Raw genomic sequence first — 18,665 nt, 5'->3', positions numbered from 1 at the left:
CTGACCATTTCTATATCGTTACAACAAAAAAATTTTAGGAGAGCCTACCGCTTAACCCCCAGTCTAAGAAAAGTAGGACACCCCTTTTCCTTCTAACCAGCTCTCACTGAAAAAGTGGCGGTCCTGCCATTCTTCCATCTAAAAGAAAATTTTAGGAGGGGTTTCTCTGCAATTTTTTTTTTTTCCAGCTCAATAAAAAGTAGGCGGTTTCTACACATTCTTTACCACTTAATGAAAAAGTAGGACGGGTTTTTTGACACAGTCTATATATCTTGAAAAAGTTGACAGTCCTGACACACTTTATCCCTTAACTGAAAAAGTGGAAGATCTCTGAAAATCTATATCCCAGTTTTAACTGAAAAAAGTGGAAAGGTTTGACCCAGTCAACCACTTAAACTAAAAAAAAGATTTTCTACAATTTTATATCCAGCCCAACTGAAAAAAGTAGGCCCCCCGAAAGTCTATATCCGTTCAACGGGAAATTTAAAGCCCTTTCCCCGTCTAAACCGCTCCAAACTAAAATTTTGGACGAGTCCCGGTTCATATCATTTCAATGAAAAAGTAGGGGTCTTGACAAGTTATTCCAGTTAATTGGAAAAATAGGGCGGTTTTTTAAAATTTTATATAGTTAATGAAAAAGTAACATCTCTGAAAAAGTAAAATAAATTCAATGAAAAAAAAAGTTCGGGAAAAATACCCGTTAAAAAAAAAAAATTTTAACTCATTCCACCTAAATGAAAAATAAATTCCTGAAAGATTACCTCAACTGAAAAATGGAAGGCCCTTGACACAGTCTTTCCCAGCCCAAACAAAAAAAAGTGGAGATCTTGACCAGTCTATATCCAGCTCTCAACTGAAAAAGTAGGACGAGTCTCTGACACAGTCTATATCCAGCTCTCAACTGAAAAAGTAGGACGAGTCTCTGACACAGTCTATATCCAGCTCTCAACTGAAAAAGTAGGACGAGTCTCTGACACAGTCTATATCCAGCTCTCAACTGAAAAAGTAGGACGAGTCTCTGACACAGTCTATATCCAGCTCTCAACTGAAAAAGTAGGACGAGTCTCTGACACAGTCTATATCCAGCTCTCAACTGAAAAAGTAGGACGAGTCTCTGACACAGTCTATATCCAGCTCTCAACTGAAAAAGTAGGACGAGTCTCTGACACAGTCTATATCCAGCTCTCAACTGAAAAAGTAGGACGAGTCTCTGACACAGTCTATATCCAGCTCTCAACTGAAAAAGTAGGACGAGTCTCTGACACAGTCTATATCCAGCTCTCAACTGAAAAAGTAGGACGAGTCTCTGACACAGTCTATATCCAGCTCTCAACTGAAAAAGTAGGACGAGTCTCTGACACAGTCTATATCCAGCTCTCAACTGAAAAAGTAGGACGAGTCTCTGACACAGTCTATATCCAGCTCTCAACTGAAAAAGTAGGACGAGTCTCTGACACAGTCTATATCCAGCTCTCAACTGAAAAAGTAGGACGAGTCTCTGACACAGTCTATATCCAGCTCTCAACTGAAAAAGTAGGACGAGTCTCTGACACAGTCTATATCCAGCTCTCAACTGAAAAAGTAGGACGAGTCTCTGACACAGTCTATATCCAGCTCTCAACTGAAAAAGTAGGACGAGTCTCTGACACAGTCTATATCCAGCTCTCAACTGAAAAAGTAGGACGAGTCTCTGACACAGTCTATATCCAGCTCTCAACTGAAAAAGTAGGACGAGTCTCTGACACAGTCTATATCCAGCTCTCAACTGAAAAAGTAGGACGAGTCTCTGACACAGTCTATATCCAGCTCTCAACTGAAAAAGTAGGACGAGTCTCTGACACAGTCTATATCCAGCTCTCAACTGAAAAAGTAGGACGAGTCTCTGACACAGTCTATATCCAGCTCTCAACTGAAAAAGTAGGACGAGTCTCTGACACAGTCTATATCCAGCTCTCAACTGAAAAAGTAGGACGAGTCTCTGACACAGTCTATATCCAGCTCTCAACTGAAAAAGTAGGACGAGTCTCTGACACAGTCTATATCCAGCTCTCAACTGAAAAAGTAGGACGAGTCTCTGACACAGTCTATATCCAGCTCTCAACTGAAAAAGTAGGACGAGTCTCTGACACAGTCTATATCCAGCTCTCAACTGAAAAAGTAGGACGAGTCTCTGACACAGTCTATATCCAGCTCTCAACTGAAAAAGTAGGACGAGTCTCTGACACAGTCTATATCCAGCTCTCAACTGAAAAAGTAGGACGAGTCTCTGACACAGTCTATATCCAGCTCTCAACTGAAAAAGTAGGACGAGTCTCTGACACAGTCTATATCCAGCTCTCAACTGAAAAAGTAGACGAGTCTCTGACACAGTCTATATCCAGCTCTCAACTGAAAAAGTAGGACGAGTCTCTGACACAGTCTATATCCAGCTCTCAACTGAAAAAGTAGGACGAGTCTCTGACACAGTCTATATCCAGCTCTCAACTGAAAAAGTAGGACGAGTCTCTGACACAGTCTATATCCAGCTCTCAACTGAAAAAGTAGGACGAGTCTCTGACACAGTCTATATCCAGCTCTCAACTGAAAAGTAGGACGAGTCTCTGACACAGTCTATATCCAGCTCTCAACTGAAAAAGTAGGACGAGTCTCTGACACAGTCTATATCCAGCTCTCAACTGAAAAAGTAGGACGAGTCTCTGACACAGTCTATATCCAGCTCTCAACTGAAAAAGTAGGACGAGTCTCTGACACAGTCTATATCCAGCTCTCAACTGAAAAAGTAGGACGAGTCTCTGACACAGTCTATATCCAGCTCTCAACTGAAAAAGTAGGACGAGTCTCTGACACAGTCTATATCCAGCTCTCAACTGAAAAAGTAGGACGAGTCTCTGACACAGTCTATATCCAGCTCTCAACTGAAAAAGTAGGACGAGTCTCTGACACAGTCTATATCCAGCTCTCAACTGAAAAAGTAGGACGAGTCTCTGACACAGTCTATATCCAGCTCTCAACTGAAAAAGTAGGACGAGTCTCTGACACAGTCTATATCCAGCTCTCAACTGAAAAAGTAGGACGAGTCTCTGACACAGTCTATATCCAGCTCTCAACTGAAAAAGTAGGACGAGTCTCTGACACAGTCTATATCCAGCTCTCAACTGAAAAAGTAGGACGAGTCTCTGACACAGTCTATATCCAGCTCTCAACTGAAAAAGTAGGACGAGTCTCTGACACAGTCTATATCCAGCTCTCAACTGAAAAAGTAGGACGAGTCTCTGACACAGTCTATATCCAGCTCTCAACTGAAAAAGTAGGACGAGTCTCTGACACAGTCTATATCCAGCTCTCAACTGAAAAAGTAGGACGAGTCTCTGACACAGTCTATATCCAGCTCTCAACTGAAAAAGTAGGACGAGTCTCTGACACAGTCTATATCCAGCTCTCAACTGAAAAAGTAGGACGAGTCTCTGACACAGTCTATATCCAGCTCTCAACTGAAAAAGTAGGACGAGTCTCTGACACAGTCTATATCCAGCTCTCAACTGAAAAAGTAGACGAGTCTCTGGACACAGTTCTTATCTCTCAACTGAAAAAGTAGGACGAGTCTCTGACACAGTCTATATCCAGCTCTCAACTGAAAAAGTAGGACGAGTCTCTGACACAGTCTATATCCAGCTCTCAACTGAAAAAAGTAGGACGAGTCTCTGACACAGTCTATATCCAGCTCTCAACTGAAAAAGTAGGACGAGTCTCTGACACAGTCTATATCCAGCTCTCAACTGAAAAAGTAGGACGAGTCTCTGACACAGTCTATATCCAGCTCTCAACTGAAAAAGTAGGACGAGTCTCTGACACAGTCTATATCCAGCTCTCAACTGAAAAAGTAGGACGAGTCTCTGACACAGTCTATATCCAGCTCTCAACTGAAAAAGTAGGACGAGTCTCTGACACAGTCTATATCCAGCTCTCAACTGAAAAAGTAGGACGAGTCTCTGACACAGTCTATATCCAGCTCTCAACTGAAAAAGTAGGACGAGTCTCTGACACAGTCTATATCCAGCTCTCAACTGAAAAAGTAGGACGAGTCTCTGACACAGTCTATATCCAGCTCTCAACTGAAAAAGTAGGACGAGTCTCTGACACAGTCTATATCCAGCTCTCAACTGAAAAAGTAGGACGAGTCTCTGACACAGTCTATATCCAGCTCTCAACTGAAAAAGTAGGACGAGTCTCTGACACAGTCTATATCCAGCTCTCAACTGAAAAAGTAGGACGAGTCTCTGACACAGTCTATATCCAGCTCTCAACTGAAAAAGTAGGACGAGTCTCTGACACAGTCTATATCCAGCTCTCAACTGAAAAAGTAGGACGAGTCTCTGACACAGTCTATATCCAGCTCTCAACTGAAAAAGTAGGACGAGTCTCTGACACAGTCTATATCCAGCTCTCAACTGAAAAAGTAGGACGAGTCTCTGACACAGTCTATATCCAGCTCTCAACTGAAAAAGTAGGACGAGTCTCTGACACAGTCTATATCCAGCTCTCAACTGAAAAAGTAGGACGAGTCTCTGACACAGTCTATATCCAGCTCTCAACTGAAAAAGTAGGACGAGTCTCTGACACAGTCTATATCCAGCTCTCAACTGAAAAAGTAGGACGAGTCTCTGACACAGTCTATATCCAGCTCTCAACTGAAAAAGTAGGACGAGTCTCTGACACAGTCTATATCCAGCTCTCAACTGAAAAAGTAGGACGAGTCTCTGACACAGTCTATATCCAGCTCTCAACTGAAAAAGTAGGACGAGTCTCTGACACAGTCTATATCCAGCTCTCAACTGAAAAAGTAGGACGAGTCTCTGACACAGTCTATATCCAGCTCTCAACTGAAAAAGTAGGACGAGTCTCTGACACAGTCTATATCCAGCTCTCAACTGAAAAAGTAGGACGAGTCTCTGACACAGTCTATATCCAGCTCTCAACTGAAAAAGTAGGACGAGTCTCTGACACAGTCTATATCCAGCTCTCAACTGAAAAAGTAGGACGAGTCTCTGACACAGTCTATATCCAGCTCTCAACTGAAAAAGTAGGACGAGTCTCTGACACAGTCTATATCCAGCTCTCAACTGAAAAAGTAGGACGAGTCTCTGACACAGTCTATATCCAGCTCTCAACTGAAAAAGTAGGACGAGTCTCTGACACAGTCTATATCCAGCTCTCAACTGAAAAAGTAGGACGAGTCTCTGACACAGTCTATATCCAGCTCTCAACTGAAAAAGTAGGACGAGTCTCTGACACAGTCTATATCCAGCTCTCAACTGAAAAAGTAGGACGAGTCTCTGACACAGTCTATATCCAGCTCTCAACTGAAAAAGTAGGACGAGTCTCTGACACAGTCTATATCCAGCTCTCAACTGAAAAAGTAGGACGAGTCTCTGACACAGTCTATATCCAGCTCTCAACTGAAAAAGTAGGACGAGTCTCTGACACAGTCTATATCCAGCTCTCAACTGAAAAAGTAGGACGAGTCTCTGACACAGTCTATATCCAGCTCTCAACTGAAAAAGTAGGACGAGTCTCTGACACAGTCTATATCAGCTCTCAACTGAAAAAGTAGGACGAGTCTCTGACACAGTCTATATCCAGCTCTCAACTGAAAAAGTAGGACGAGTCTCTGACACAGTCTATATCCAGCTCTCAACTGAAAAAGTAGGACGAGTCTCTGACACAGTCTATATCCAGCTCTCAACTGAAAAAGTAGGACGAGTCTCTGACACAGTCTATATCAGCTCTCAACTGAAAAAGTAGGACGAGTCTCTGACACAGTCTATATCCAGCTCTCAACTGAAAAAGTAGGACGAGTCTCTGACACAGTCTATATCCAGCTCTCAACTGAAAAAGTAGGACGAGTCTCTGACACAGTCTATATCCAGCTCTCAACTGAAAAAGTAGGACGAGTCTCTGACACAGTCTATATCCAGCTCTCAACTGAAAAAGTAGGACGAGTCTCTGACACAGTCTATATCCAGCTCTCAACTGAAAAAGTAGGACGAGTCTCTGACACCGTCTATATCCAGCTCTCAACTGAAAAAGTAGGACGAGTCTCTGACACAGTCTATATCCAGCTCTCAACTGAAAAAGTAGGACGAGTCTCTGACACAGTCTATATCCAGCTCTCAACTGAAAAAGTAGGACGAGTCTCTGACACAGTCTATATCCAGCTCTCAACTGAAAAAGTAGGACGAGTCTCTGACACAGTCTATATCCAGCCCTCAACTGAAAAAGTAGGACGAGTCTCTGACACAGTCTATATCCAGCTCTCAACTGAAAAAGTAGGACGAGTCTCTGACACAGTCTATATCCAGCTCTCAACTGAAAAAGTAGGACGAGTCTCTGACACAGTCTATATCCAGCTCTCAACTGAAAAAGTAGGACGAGTCTCTGACACAGTCTATATCCAGCTCTCAACTGAAAAAGTAGGACGAGTCTCTGACACAGTCTATATCCAGCTCTCAACTGAAAAAGTAGGACGAGTCTCTGACACAGTCTATATCCAGCTCTCAACTGAAAAAGTAGGACGAGTCTCTGACACAGTCTATATCCAGCTCTCAACTGAAAAAGTAGGACGAGTCTCTGACACAGTCTATATCCAGCTCTCAACTGAAAAAGTAGGACGAGTCTCTGACACAGTCTATATCCAGCTCTCAACTGAAAAAGTAGGACGAGTCTCTGACACAGTCTATATCCAGCTCTCAACTGAAAAAGTAGGACGAGTCTCTGACACAGTCTATATCCAGCTCTCAACTGAAAAAGTAGGACGAGTCTCTGACACAGTCTATATCCAGCTCTCAACTGAAAAAGTAGGACGAGTCTCTGACACAGTCTATATCCAGCTCTCAACTGAAAAAGTAGGACGAGTCTCTGACACAGTCTATATCCAGCTCTCAACTGAAAAAGTAGGACGAGTCTCTGACACAGTCTATATCCAGCTCTCAACTGAAAAAGTAGGACGAGTCTCTGACACAGTCTATATCCAGCTCTCAACTGAAAAAGTAGGACGAGTCTCTGACACAGTCTATATCCAGCTCTCAACTGAAAAAGTAGGACGAGTCTCTGACACAGTCTATATCCAGCTCTCAACTGAAAAAGTAGGACGAGTCTCTGACACAGTCTATATCCAGCTCTCAACTGAAAAGTAGGACGAGTCTCTGACACAGTCTATATCCAGCTCTCAACTGAAAAAGTAGGACGAGTCTCTGACACAGTCTATATCCAGCTCTCAACTGAAAAAGTAGGACGAGTCTCTGACACAGTCTATATCCAGCTCCCCCGAACTAGGCAAGTCCCCAAACTTAACTTCCGGGTTGTACGCTTCAAATGACTCTTTTAGCTGCTTCAGCACCTGTAAGATAGCGATATAATTATAAATGAACAATTCTGTAGCATTATTGTTCTTAAAAACCGAGTAAAGTTTTGACTGTAGCTGTGGATTGTGGAATGTGGATGGTGTGCAGCAGTTTAGGCAGATCATTCATCATTTCGTCTTGGAAAATATCAAAATTAATCTTGAATCAAAGAAATATAATTCCTACAAACTTCTTAGTTCTTACATCAAAAGAGTACATGAGGATAAACTGTTCTCTAATAATACTGTTCATCTCGTTCACATGGCACGGCAATGTCCAGAAACTGTCGTGCACAGCCGCAAAAGGTATTCCAGCGTGGTAACACTCTATAGCTGTCATCATCATGTGTGTAGAGTCCTAAAGGAGGGGAGTTTGTGAGAGATAACAATTGAGAGAGTATCGTTCAGGTCATAGTCTGATCGGGTTTTTACCTTTATAATTTTAAATAGATTTCATCTCAAGGTTCAACGAGAATAAAGATGATTTAAATGTTAATATTGTTGGCTCGTCAATCGTCATCAAACTTACAATTTCGGCTCCTTTATAATAATACCTGTGAGTGTATGAAGTTGGGCGGGAATGCAGTGCTCTGTTTCCGCTTGTTAACCGGCATCTCCGGCGAAGGCATCTGCAGACTGACTCCCTGTACAGGGGTCTGTACGTTGTACCGCTTGTTTTTAGTGTAGGGCTGCACACAGGGCAGTCCTGAGGGAAATACTGGTGAGGTACTGGTCGTGCGAAGATATACGGATAACAAACTGTTTAAAGGGGACTGGTCTATATTCTTCAGTTGACTGTTAGTTTAATTTAGCACACGTCATGACAGTCCTAAGAGTCAAGTACTTGTAATGTTCACAACAATAAAAGGATAATAAACTATTAAAGAGAAACTGGGGGCTCATGATGGTATACTTTACAATTTTCGTTGTTGATGTACTAACCTAAAGGGGTGCTCCATTTTACGGGTTTACCAGTCTCTGCTATTTTATAAGCTGACCCGTTTAACCATGCTTTTATCTGCTGAGCCTGTGTGAACAGCTGACCTACAGCATTAAACGTCAGGACGGACAGGTATGAGGCACATTCCATTGCATCCTCATCTGACATTCCTTTGTCTTGCAATCTTCCTGAGGGATGGTGGTTTGAGTTAGTAATTGTAAACTTCAGTATCATTATAGGTATTATCAATTAATTAAATATGTTAACCCAGATTAAGCCTGACTAACTAAACAAGTTAACCTTCATTTTACTAATTTTATTTATTTTCAAAAATCGTTTAAAAAAAGGCTACCTTACCTTTTATCTGAGCCCGGGCTCCATATTGAGTTACACCGTACACTTGTGTCATAACAGTTTGCTTGAGTGTCTTCCGCTCTATCATCCCTATTAGTTTCCGTGCTGTAGCATTCCCATCAGCTACATCGGCTTCTTGACGTTCTAGAACTATATTTATCTGAAAATAGTTGATACTTTAAATCATTGCATAATAATATAATTCACTCTTATAAGTCCGTCCAAGGATTTTGATTGTTTCTGCGATAAAAAAATCGTAGGTGAGATCTATCACGCTTAACTTGGTGATAGATCTCCAGTATTTTAGTCTTAACTACTGAAATATTTTCAACAATTACTATAATATTTTTATTCGGACGACTAACCACAGCGAGGTAAACATCCTCAGGCCTAGCTCTAGGAGAGGGAGCCAAACAAACTTTAACAGCACCCTCGTAATCTCTCCCTAGCGCTGCATAGTGCTGCAAACCGTTACAACTACCATCCATCTGTACGGGTAGACTGGTTACATATTGGGTAGGATCAGGACTGCGCAGCGCGGCAGCTATCTCTATACAAGTGGCGAGGCATTGCCAGGGATCCTCAGAAGACTGGGCCCACCACCCTCGGTTGGAACACAGTGTGTCCGCACTCTTCATGATGTTGTCCATGTTGTCGTCTGCGAATTGTTCCTTTTCTTCAAATGTGGCTTTGCCGAGGCCCCCGAATTTAGTGGCACAGTGGACTTTGAGCCAAGCTAGACCACTGTCTCCTAACGGTGCCCCCTCTGCAAACATCAGCATTCCTGTAAAGTTGATATGCTAACAACACAGTAATATTACACATGACAGAATTTAGAGGCATTTGACACGTAAATAACTCTGTAATCTGTATCATAATCATGTATAACACACCACATTTTTCAGTGAAAAGTCAGCATACCTCGGGCGGGATCCCCTAACATCTGGCTGAAAAGCGGAGCAACAGGGTAGACCCTGCCTCTAAAGTCCAGATTGTAACACTGCCAGAAGGGAGCGTCCACTAGAGAGTTAGCTAGGGTCAGTGTGTAGAGTTGGGTACAGCGGAGGGAGTGCTTCTCGTTCTGTTCTTTTTTCAGGGATTTGCAGGTGTGGTAGTAAGCCTGAGGTGTTTACAGTTTACGTGTTATTGTTAGGACAGGGAACATCTCAGGGAAAATAGGAGACTGAAGCAGTTTGGACTGAAAACACTTAAAATTGTAGAATTTTGTTCACCATGAGCTCAATAATTTGGGACATTAAATTGAATATTGATCAAATAGAATATTCTTTAAAATTAAATAAAAGTAAACTGATCAGATGATACAGTTTGAATTGCTCACCTTCAGCGTGTCATCATCAACTGCACTTTTATCCAGAAGTTCAGGAAATGTTTTATTGAACACACTCGAGATGGAGAGGTGGTCTGAACCACCTGTGTTGTAAAGCTCAATCTGTGTCTTCAAAACCTGACAAAACAACCGCTAGTACAATTACAATGAATCAGTCATATTATAGCTATGGAGTCATAAACATATTCAATAGAATAAGTTGTTCAGGGCAGTAGTACAATAAAAATTAAATACATAGATAAGTTTGACCATCGCATTCAGTTCCAGGTGATAGAATGTAATCAAACAACATGGTATTTCACAGAAGTAACCGACAACATTATTACGATTTTGGGTCTTTTAATGGGGGGGGGGGGTGTCATGTCCGTCTATGTCCGCCTATGTCCTGTCCTTTTTGGATTCTATGAGACAACGGACGTGTTTTTTGGGACATTGGCGGACACGGACGGACATTGGCGGACTCGGACGGACATTGGCGGACTCGGACGGACATTGGCGGACCCGGACGGACATTGGCGGACTTGGATGGACATTGGTGGACATTAGCGGACATTGGTGGACATTAGCGGACAAACATTTTGAGGACTGAAGAGTACTGAAGAGTACTGAAGAGTACTGAGGAGGATGGCTGAGAAGGATGGCTGAGGAGGATGGCTGAGGAGGATGACTGAGCGGGATGACTGAGGAGGATGACTGAGAGGGAGGAGAAGGATCAGGAAGACCCAGGAGGAGGAGGACCCAGAAGGAGGACCTAGGAGGAGGAGGAGGAGAACTGAGGAGGATGACTGAGGAGGAGAAGGACTCAGGAGGAGGACTGAGAAGGAGGAGGACTGAGGAGGATGGCTGAGAAGGATGGCTGAGGAGGATGACTGAGAGGGAGGAGGAGGAGGAAGAGGAGGAAGAGGACTGAGGAGGAGGAGGAGAAGGACTGAAGCTGAGGAGGAGGAGAAGGAGGACCCAGGAGGAGGAGGACCCAGGAGGAGGACCCAGGAAAAGGCCCCAGGAGGAGGAGGAGGACTGGGGAGGAGGAGAACTGTTGAGGACTGATGAGGAGGACTGAGGACGAGGAGGAGGAGTAGGAGGAGGACTAAGGAGGGGAGGAGGAAGAGGACTGGGGAGGATCAGGAAGACCCAGGAGGACCCAGGAGGAGGAGGAGGGCCCAGGAGGAGGAGGAGGACTGAAGAGGACTGAGGAGGAGGACTGACGATGACTGAGAAGGAGGAGGACTGAGGAGTACTGAGGAGGATGGCTGAGGAGGATGGCTGGGGAGGATGGCTGAGGAGGATGACTGAGGAGGATGACTGAGAGGGAGGAGGAGGAGGACTCAGGAGGAGGACTCAGAAGGAAGAGGAGGAGGACTCAGGAGGAGGACTCAGGAGGAGGACTGATGAGAAGGATGAGGAGGAGGACCCAGGAGGAGGAGGACTGAGGACCGAGGAGGAAGAGGTGGAGGATGAAGAGGAGGAGGAGGACCCAGGAGGAGGAGGACTGAGGAGGAGGACTGAGGAGGAGAAGGAGGACTGATGAGAAGGATGAGGAGGAGGACCCAGGAGGAGGAGGACTGAGGACCGAGGAGGAAGAGGTGGAGGATGAAGAGGAGGAGGAGGACCCAGGAGGAGGAGGACTGAGGAGGATGGCTGAGGAGGATGACTGAGAGGGAAGAGGAGGAGGAGGAGGGGGAGGACTCAGGAGGAGGAGGAGGACTCAGGAGGACTGAGAAGGAGGAGGAGGAGGAGGAGGAGGACTGAATAGGAGGAGGAGGAGGGGGACTGGGGGAGGACTGAGGAGGAGGATGGAGGACTGAGGAGAAGGATGAGGAGGAGGACTGAGGAGGACTGAGGACTGAGGAGGAAGAGGAGGAGTATGAAGAGGAGGAGGAGGACCCAGGAGGAGGACTCAGGAGGAGGAGGAGGACTCAGGAGGAGAAGGACTGTGGAGGACTGATGAGGAGGACTCAGGACGAGGAGGAGGAGTAGGAGGACTGAGGAGGGGAGGAGGAAGAGGACTGAGGAAGATCAGGAAGACCCAGGGGGAGGAGGAGGAAGAGTAGGAGGAGGAAGCATCTAAATGTTATTTCCATTTTTGTCCGTTTTTGTCCATTTTTGTCCGTTTTTGTCCGCTCTATTTTTTGTCCGTTTTGAAAATATAGGGTACCGAACGGACAAAAAACATGATCCCCCTATAACAGCAAAAATTGAACATTTTATTTAGCAATTTAGGTGTCCATTAATGTCCGCCTATGTCCGTCTATGTCCGCCTATGTCCGTCTATGTCCGCCTATGTCCGCCTATGTCCGCCTATGTCCGTCTATGTCCGCCTATGTCCGGATGGCTGAGGAGGATGACTGAGGAGGATGACTGAGAGGGAGGAGGAGGAGGACTCAGGAGGAGGACTCAGAAGGAAGAGGAGGAGGACTCAGGAGGAGGACTTAGGAGAAATGAGAAGGAGGACTGAGGAGAACTGAGGAGGAGGAGGAGGAGGAGGACTGAATAGGAGGAGGAGAAGGAGGGGGACTGGGAGAGGACTGGGGAGGAGGAGGACTGATGAGAAGGATGAGGAGGAGGACCCAGGAGGAGGAGGACTGAGGACCGAGGAGGAAGAGGTGGAGGATGAAGAGGAGGAGGAGGACCCAGGAGGAGGAGGACTGAGGAGGAGGACTGAGGAGGATGGCTGAGGAGGATGACTGAGAGGGAAGAGGAGGAGGACTCAGGAGGAGGACTCAGAAGGAAGAGGAGGAGGACTCAGGAGGAGGACTTAGGAGAAATGAGAAGGAGGACTGAGGAGAACTGAGGAGGAGGAGGAGGAGGAGGACTGAATAGGAGGAGGAGAAGGAGGGGGACTGGGAGAGGACTGGGGAGGAGGAGGACTGATGAGAAGGATGAGGAGGAGGACCCAGGAGGAGGAGGACTGAGGACCGAGGAGGAAGAGGTGGAGGATGAAGAGGAGGAGGAGGACCCAGGAGGAGGAGGACTGAGGAGAAGGATGAGGAGGAGGACTGAGGAGGACTGAGGACTGAGGAGGAAGAGGAGGAGGATGAAGAGGAGGAGGAGGACCCAGGAGGAGGACTCAGGAGGAGGAGGAGGACTCAGGAGGAGAAGGACTGTGGAGGACTGATGAGGAGGACTCAGGACGAGGAGGAGGAGGAGGAGGACTGAGGAGGGGAGGAGGAAGAGGACTGAGGAAGATCAGGAAGACCCAGGGGGAGGAGGAGGAAGAGTAGGAGGAGGAAGCATCTAAATGTTATTTCCATTTTTGTCCGTTTTTGTCCATTTTTGTCCGTTTTTGTCCGCTCTATTTTTTGTCCGTTTTGAAAATATAGGGTACCGAACGGACAAAAAACATGATCCCCCTATAACAGCAAAAATTGAACATTTTATTTAGCAATTTAGGTGTCCATTAATGTCCGCCTATGTCCGTCTATGTCCGCCTATGTCCGGATGGCTGAGGAGGATGACTGAGGAGGATGACTGAGAGGGAGGAGGAGGAGGACTCAGGAGGAGGACTCAGAAGGAAGAGGAGGAGGACTCAGGAGGAGGACTTAGGAGAAATGAGAAGGAGGACTGAGGAGAACTGAGGAGGAGGAGGAGGAGGAGGACTGAATAGGAGGAGGAGAAGGAGGGGGACTGGGAGAGGACTGGGGAGGAGGAGGACTGATGAGAAGGATGAGGAGGAGGACCCAGGAGGAGGAGGACTGAGGACCGAGGAGGAAGAGGTGGAGGATGAAGAGGAGGAGGAGGACCCAGGAGGAGGAGGACTGAGGAGGAGGACTGAGGAGGATGGCTGAGGAGGATGACTGAGAGGGAAGAGGAGGAGGAGGAGGGGGAGGACTCAGGAGGAGGAGGAGGACTCAGGAGGACTGAGAAGGAGGAGGAGGAGGAGGAGGACTGAATAGGAGGAGGAGGAGGGGGACTGGGGGAGGACTGAGGAGGAGGATGGAGGACTGAGGAGAAGGATGAGGAGGAGGACTGAGGAGGACTGAGGACTGAGGAGGAAGAGGAGGAGGATGAAGAGGAGGAGGAGGACCCAGGAGGAGGACTCAGGAGGAGGAGGAGGACTCAGGAGGAGAAGGGCTGTGGAGGACTGATGAGGAGGACTCAGGACGAGGAGGAGGAGTAGGAGGACTGAGGAGGGGAGGAGGAAGAGGACTGAGGAAGATCAGGAAGACCCAGGGGGAGGAGGAGGAAGAGTAGGAGGAGGAAGCATCTAAATGTTATTTCCATTTTTGTCCGTTTTTGTCCATTTTTGTCCGTTTTTGTCCGCTCTATTTTTTGTCCGTTTTGAAAATATAGGGTACCGAACGGACAAAAAACATGATCCCCCTATAACAGCAAAAATTGAACATTTTATTTAGCAATTTAGGTGTCCATTAATGTCCGCCTATGTCCGTCTATGTCCGCCTATGTCCGTCTATGTCCGCCTATGTCCGCCTATGTCCGCCTATGTCCGTCTATGTCCGCCTATGTCCACCTATGTCCTGTCCTTTTTGGATTCTATGAGACAAGCGGACATAGACGGACGTGACACCCCCCCCCCCCCCCCCCCCCTTTAATATAGTCTTATGAACTTTACCTTCGAATTTACTTTCCAAGGTAGTGTCCCCAAAACGTCTAATCCATATTTCATAACATCGATATCACCTTTTCTGTCATACTCATTCAAGATATCTGAGAAATATTTCTTCCATTCGAATCCTGCATACCTGCAATTAGTGTGAAAAATAAGTATTTTCATGATAGTAAACGATATAACAGTTAATGATGATTTAGATTGCACACTGCATCTGAATATATGATTAAATTCCAAATTAGCCAGTGAGTAACTAGAACAATAAATCACAAAAGAATTGCCACGATTCAGGAGATCCATAGATTAAGAAGTAGTTAAGAAGTTACAATTAACTATTATTAACCTGATGAACTGAACCCCTGACAGCAGCATGGGGGTGAGGGAATGATAACACCAGGGTTTTGGGGGACACAGCATGGGAACCTCAGTAGTCGCGAAGTAGAAGTAACCTCTTGTTTCCACATTCCTGGAGAAGAATAATACATACTTTAATAAAATGTGGTGTGATATATGCACCAATAACTGATATTGAAATGCTATTAATCGAACAGGTTCTTCTTCTCTATACTGGTACTTGTGTATTATCATAACTATAAAAGTAATATAACAAGAATTGCGCCCGTTGTTTCTTTTTGGCGGACGCTAGATTTCCATTCATTACAACTACAAGCTCTAATCATCTCACTTCATAATATGAACATTATGTTTTAAATAGGGAAACACTCAGTGATTCAGTTCAATTACCGTAGCTAACTTAATTTTTACAGTTTCTTCTTATCTACACTCGTACTTGTATATTATCATAACTATAAAAGTAAAAATATAAGGTATTTACAGTAAACTTACTTCATGATGAGCTCTCTCAGTACTGGATGACTGACAAATGTACCAATAGGGTGGGTATGCGTGGTGGTTTCTGAGATGTGGTAAGTGTGGGTAAAAACCTGGGTCTCCTCTTCTGACGGTTTCTTAATCTGAGAACTGATGGAATTTTTGAGTTATTTTCTAATCTAACAAAATATTCAATGATTTACTGGAAAAAACAATTAATGAAGTGCCCTGCTATATTTATTGCACTTTCCCAAACCATGAAACACAAAATCTTTAGCAATTGAGCATGAACAAAAATTAACAAAACAGGATGGCTCATATTGTACCAATATTATGATTAACTACCTATCTATATTGTTGAGAACATCGCTACATCCTTGCTTATCGAATTTAAAATGGATTCGAACCAAGTTGAGGATGAATCCTCCGATACTGTTCATGGTGTTGGTGCTCCAAAACGGTACAAACTGATGAAACTTTTGAGTGTTGTGCTGCTCCCAAACCTGAACAATAACAAAATAACTACACAGTAGACTTGTTACAATTATACAAAATCTGTGATATCAATATATTATTAAGGATTGTAGTTGCACATTTTCAACAACACACTGTTGCTGTAAGGATGCTATTTCATGTCTATTAATGTCTTACTCACTCACTTACCATCTGAGGTGATGAGTTTGAAGCTTTTTCGAGTCCTTGGAGGTATTGTTCATATTTGGCTTGATTGAAACCATGATGCTGTTTACAGTAGATCTTGTAAACTATATTTCCAAGAGCACTTGCTGATACAATAATCTAGGAAATATTTCTGATTAGATTTTAAACCCAACAATAAATTGACAATTATAAAGGCATAGAATCTAACAAAAAATGCATATTTGCTGGGAAAAATTATTTACTGACCTCGATTCCTTTGTACTGCAGCACCAATTGTTCACAGATGTAGTTTACAGTTTGATGAGCAACAGTTCGAAGGCAAACAATGTCCTCATCAAGAAAAGGGCAGTTATGCATTCTGAAGTCCCTGTGATCACCCTTTTTGTAAAGTTTTGATTCATTACACAATGCTTTATATAAACGATCTTCCCATTTCTTTTGTAACATTGCCTTGTATTTCCACACACTAGGGTTTTCCTGTGTTTCACAGGAGATAGATTGCAACTGAGTATATTCATTTTTCTCATTATTTAACTGTGACTTGATAGACGCTGCAGATACTCTTGAGGCATGATAAGGGAATTTGCTTTTGAGCTTGGGGCTTAGCAGATTCTTGATCAAGGGATATTTCTTCTTTAGATAATCAATGTCACGCTTCTCATTGGTTACACTGAACACCATAGAAGGATCAATTATTCTGATGGCATTTTCAAAGTCTCTGAAATCATTGAGATGGAATGAGTAGTTTGCAACTATCTCATCAATGAATTTCTGATTCACAGAAACATTTTTCAACAATGATAAGTTTCGTTGGTAGTAATGGCCCATAATTTTATCCACAACACTAATATGGTCAGGCAGTTCAGCTAGATGATGAACTCTGAAATCTTTCCTGCATCTGATAATGTACCTCATTAAAATAGATTGATCAACCAGATCAATTGAATTTGATATAGCTGGACTTCTTTGGATCAGCGATAAAAACTCGTCAAGTTCATTTTTATTCAAGAATACATCCAGGTAGGCATTGAGCAATTGTATTTTATTTGTTGAGGTTCCAGTGATGGGTCGGATCTTGCTCTGTCTGGATCTATTCTGCAATATTAATTCTTCATACTCAAAATCATGAAGTTCCTTTCTGGTTATTTTAACACCATCGCATTTAGCTTGCTGCTCAAGAGCTTCAAGAAGTTCGGGAGATGGTCGACCATTTGTCAATGCATATGCAGTCTTGTACAAATTCTTTACCTTGGTAACATTTTCGGCCGCTTCATCCCCAATAACTTGATTCACAAGAAAACGTTCATTGCTTCTTGTGCGCCTGACAAGTGAAAGCACCTCTTTTCTACACCTGGCATTCCGCAAACATATCATCATGTAGCTAGGCATAGTTAAGATGCATTAGAAACTGGATAATGTCACTGAAGTTATAAATTGGATACTGTGTGGAAGATTCCAAAAACGTTAAATTGTGTTTATTTTTGTTGAATTGATAGTCGGAAGTGACATATAATATAGGATAGAAACAAACAAGGACTTCGCAGTTAGTTGTCAAAATTGTAAAAGAAAATTGTAAATATTATATAAAATTTTACGGACAAAATGATTTCGGTGGCTGGGGAGACTCCCAACCCTCTGTTTCGGCGGGTAGTTGATGCACTTTTTACAAGCGGGAACTATTTTGGTCTACTTGCTGTTGAGGTGTCTCCGCTATATCGGTTGGGGGTCCTCCTTTTTTATTTCTTTATTTTAAACAATTCTTTCTCTGTTTTCTTGACAGAGGGCTGAAACAATACGTTAGATTGCGATGACAATAAATTATTCGAACAATATATATACACAAATAAATTTGAAGTGATTGTAATTGTCTAACTATAAGGTTAGACACCTAAAAATAAACTTCTGTCAACAAATCAGTAAATAAAAACGGAATAAATGTTTTGAAACCAGGGTTAAAACTGCTTTTGTGCACTGTTCAATAGCATTGACTGAGTTATAGCACTCCATCTCTGCTGTAGATGTGCAGACTGGACTACTTAGGCTGCACACTCTCGCAGGAAGTGAACCTATCTTTCTGATCTGGTCAGGCACAAATCCTTTGCCCATGATGACTGGTATAAAGTCTTCCTTGACACAACGCTCCAAGAGTTTTGGATGATCTACTTAAGATTACCCTCTCGTGAATAAGGAACGTAGGTTATTTGCGATAATGTAGCTTAAATTCTGCATTGAAATGATAAACCTACAAATACATGCTACTGGATTCTTAAACTTTGGCGATAAGTTTTCAATTACGCTAGAAATTTTTATTCAAACAATATACACATAATATAGCAATGACCCTATATAAAATCAACCCTTTAAGAATTCAAAAAATTCCCTTAACAATCAAAAATTTACCCTTGGCCTTGTGGCTCCAAGTTAAGATCTAGACTGTTTATATTAACAATGTTTTTTCTCGCACCTCTGTCTCCACGGAGAGAAATCACTGTTGTTCTTAGGATTTCAAAGCGAAGGCGCTTTCTTATGTAACCTACAGCGTCTGAGTACCTCTGGCCAGTGTGGT

At 43.7% G+C, this 18,665-nt stretch overlaps 1 protein-coding gene across 1 annotated transcript; it reads right to left on the bottom strand.

Moving 5' to 3' along the window:
* Positions 1–4,011: 4,011 nt before the first annotated feature.
* On the bottom strand, positions 4,012–17,476 carry LOC134816607 (uncharacterized). The gene is made up of 14 exons (XM_063825536.1): positions 16,346–17,476; positions 16,103–16,237; positions 15,785–15,942; positions 15,455–15,589; positions 14,952–15,074; positions 14,612–14,741; positions 10,033–10,158; positions 9,615–9,813; positions 9,059–9,477; positions 8,697–8,853; positions 8,342–8,527; positions 7,954–8,105; positions 7,605–7,757; positions 4,012–7,396 (listed from the first exon to the last, which is right to left on the bottom strand). Exons 1-14 carry the CDS (start codon positions 17,474–17,476, stop codon positions 7,274–7,276), a joined length of 3,327 nt encoding a protein of 1,108 aa, XP_063681606.1. The 3' UTR covers positions 4,012–7,273.
* Positions 17,477–18,665: the final 1,189 nt, after the last annotated feature.

Source organism: Bolinopsis microptera, chromosome 6 (genome assembly GCF_026151205.1).
Source record: "Bolinopsis microptera isolate Bmic1 chromosome 6, MBARI_Bmic_1.0, whole genome shotgun sequence".
Classification (NCBI taxonomy): domain Eukaryota; kingdom Metazoa; phylum Ctenophora; class Tentaculata; order Lobata; family Bolinopsidae; genus Bolinopsis; species Bolinopsis microptera.
Note: the sequence above shows the minus strand (reverse complement) of the source record. Positions and strands in the feature narration are given on the sequence as shown.